The 2,569-nt window shown below is 44.2% G+C and overlaps 1 protein-coding gene across 1 annotated transcript in view; it reads left to right on the forward strand.

The window, feature by feature from the left end:
- zanl (zonadhesin, like) overlaps window positions 1–2,569 on the forward strand; it is a 67,636-nt gene that overhangs the window by 51,062 nt on the left and 14,005 nt on the right. The window contains exons 28-32 of the mRNA XM_032544407.1: window positions 5–252; window positions 764–941; window positions 1,504–1,612; window positions 1,716–1,810; window positions 1,915–2,091. Of these exons, the coding sequence (XP_032400298.1) occupies window positions 5–252; window positions 764–941; window positions 1,504–1,612; window positions 1,716–1,810; window positions 1,915–2,091 (807 nt within the window). The remainder of the gene's footprint in view (window positions 1–4; window positions 253–763; window positions 942–1,503; window positions 1,613–1,715; window positions 1,811–1,914; window positions 2,092–2,569) is intronic.

A 2,569-nucleotide genomic window follows, 5' to 3' on the forward strand; every position in this document is an offset into this window, starting at 1 on the left:
TCAGGAAATGGTATCTGCTCAGTATCCGGCGATCCCCACTACACCACCTTTGACAAACACACCCACCATTATATGGGAGCGTGCTCCTACACCCTGTCCAAACCCTGCAACGCCTCCTCCGGCATGCCCTACTTCACCGTGGACACCCAGAACGAGCACAGAGGGAGCAATAAGAAGATTTCCTATGTGAGGGCCGTGGTGATCAATGTGAGCGGTGTGACGGTCATCCTGGGCAAGGGTCGCACAGTCCAGGTATGTTACCTGCTCGCTAAAATAATAATCTCTGCTGTTTTTTTGTTGTTGTACCTCTTAAAAAACTGTCTTTCTTACTGTCTATGAATGTGATCCATTTGGAACAATAGACAAGAAAGCACTTTAATCAATGCCTCCACATTAGGGCTGCACGGTATGAGGAAAAGATGCAATATGCGATAACGGTATTAAATATGACACCGATATAATTTACACTAAACAATAACGATGATAAACGTAATAAAGTGGACTCAGTTCGGCATTTCCTCTGCTTTCAGTATAAAATTCGTGAAATTTCTTGTTGAAATGAAAACAAATGAAAGAAAAAAAGTATTTTTCTTTTTTCTTTTATTCTTTTATTAAGTTCTTTTATTGAATAAATTAAACATTGAATTGAACACAAAAGGCACCACTAAAAATTCACGATGAGGATAAAAAAGCAATATATACTGCAGTGCTACTCCACATCTGCCCAGCATCAGAACCAACATCTCTGCTGTATGTCTTCCAGGTCAATGGGACGGTGGTTGTTCCCCCCGTCACCTCCATTGATGGAGTAAAGATCTACCTGAGCGGCACGTTTGTTGTCCTGGAGACATCCTTTGGCCTAAGGGTGCGTTTTGATGGCAACCACCACGCTGACGTCACCGTGCCGACCTCCTACAATGGCCTGCTCTGTGGCATGTGTGGTAAGGACCAGACCAAAAATATATATAATATAAAATATGTAAAATTACAGACTTCCCATGTGGATATCCTGCATCCATACTAACATATTATCACAATGAACACATTTACCTAGCTTTAACAGTGGAGCTCAGTCTATGCAACTTACCATGAAGTAGGCTACTGCAGACTGGTGATGGTGTGTAAGAATTTACCCTAAAGTCTGCAGAATAGCACCAATTGATGGTGCTTGTGTTACAAAAAAAAGCCTGTCTCATTTGGAAATTACTAGACAAATGAAAAGTTACCTTTGTAATGGCAAGTGGAATTATTAACTCCGCTACACATATGAGTTCTTACCAATGCTTACCAGTATTTTAGGCAGTACCAGAGGCTTTTCCAATAGTGGTATCGGTATCTTCAGACTATAATAAACATCATTCTCTACTGGGAGTCAATTCCACAACTGATTGCAGCCAGCGAATAAGTTTAGTCTATTCTTCTCGACCGCTACTCTGTCCACTTTATTTGCTTCAGTGTACCAGTGGTTCTGCACTGAGTCTTAATGTTTGTTTCCCCCGGCAGGAAATTTTAATGGAAACTCCAAAGATGACAACTTGAAACCAGACAATAAACCAGCCGCTAACACCAACGAACTGGGAGACAGCTGGCAGGTTCCTGACCCCCGGCCCGAGTGAGTCACATCACAGAACACACATATACATTAGACTGTGAGCCATGTTTTACACAACAAGAATCATCACTTTGTTTCATTTTCATATTTTCATCTTCATCAGCTGCACCAACGGGGGAGGGGTGGACGACTGTGACAAAACGGTGGAGGAGGAGGCCAAGAAGCCCACCAGCTGCGGCATGATCACTGATCCCAATGGTACACCAAGCCTAATACCACTAAGAAAGTCATTATCAAGTAAATACAATACATTAAAATGATTGCCATTCACCTCTGCTGCCTCTCTGTATTTTGATCCTCAGGTATCTTTAAGCCGTGCCACACGGTCGTGCCTCCCGAGCCGTACTTTGGAAACTGTGTGTACGACATGTGTGCCACCGGCGGTCAGACCGTGGCTTTGTGCCAGGCCGTACAGAGCTACGCCGACATGTGTGCTGCTGCTGGAGTCCCCATCGCATGGAGAAACAACACCTTCTGTCGTACGCTCATTTATATCTTGTTTTGTTTTTACCTGGCAATATAGTTTTAGTTTAGTTTTACTTTTTATTGAATGTTTTAGTTTTTATTTAGTTTCAGTTCATTTTATTTCCCATAATAACCCTATTTGCAACTGTCCTTCTTTCCCTTTAGCTCTTAAGTGCCCTCCAAACAGTCAATACAACCCGTGTGGCCCCGCCTGCTCCCAGCCCAGCTGTCAGGACCCCGGAAGCCCCGGCGGCTCCTGCAACCAGCCCTGTGTGGAGGGATGCGTCTGCAACCCTGGCTTCGTCCTCAGCGGAGACAAATGCGTCCCGCTCAGCGAGTGCGGATGTACCGACCGAGACGGAAACTACAGGCCGGTAAGAGTGATCAGCTCAGGTGGAGGGTTTTGCAAGAAAATGTGTTTGAACATGCATTGAACTTATTTGTAAATGTGTGTAGGTGGGAGATAGTTGGTTCACAGAGAAGGACTGCTCC

The sequence above is a fragment of the Etheostoma spectabile genome, chromosome 19, assembly GCF_008692095.1.
Source record: "Etheostoma spectabile isolate EspeVRDwgs_2016 chromosome 19, UIUC_Espe_1.0, whole genome shotgun sequence".
Taxonomy (NCBI): domain Eukaryota; kingdom Metazoa; phylum Chordata; class Actinopteri; order Perciformes; family Percidae; genus Etheostoma; species Etheostoma spectabile.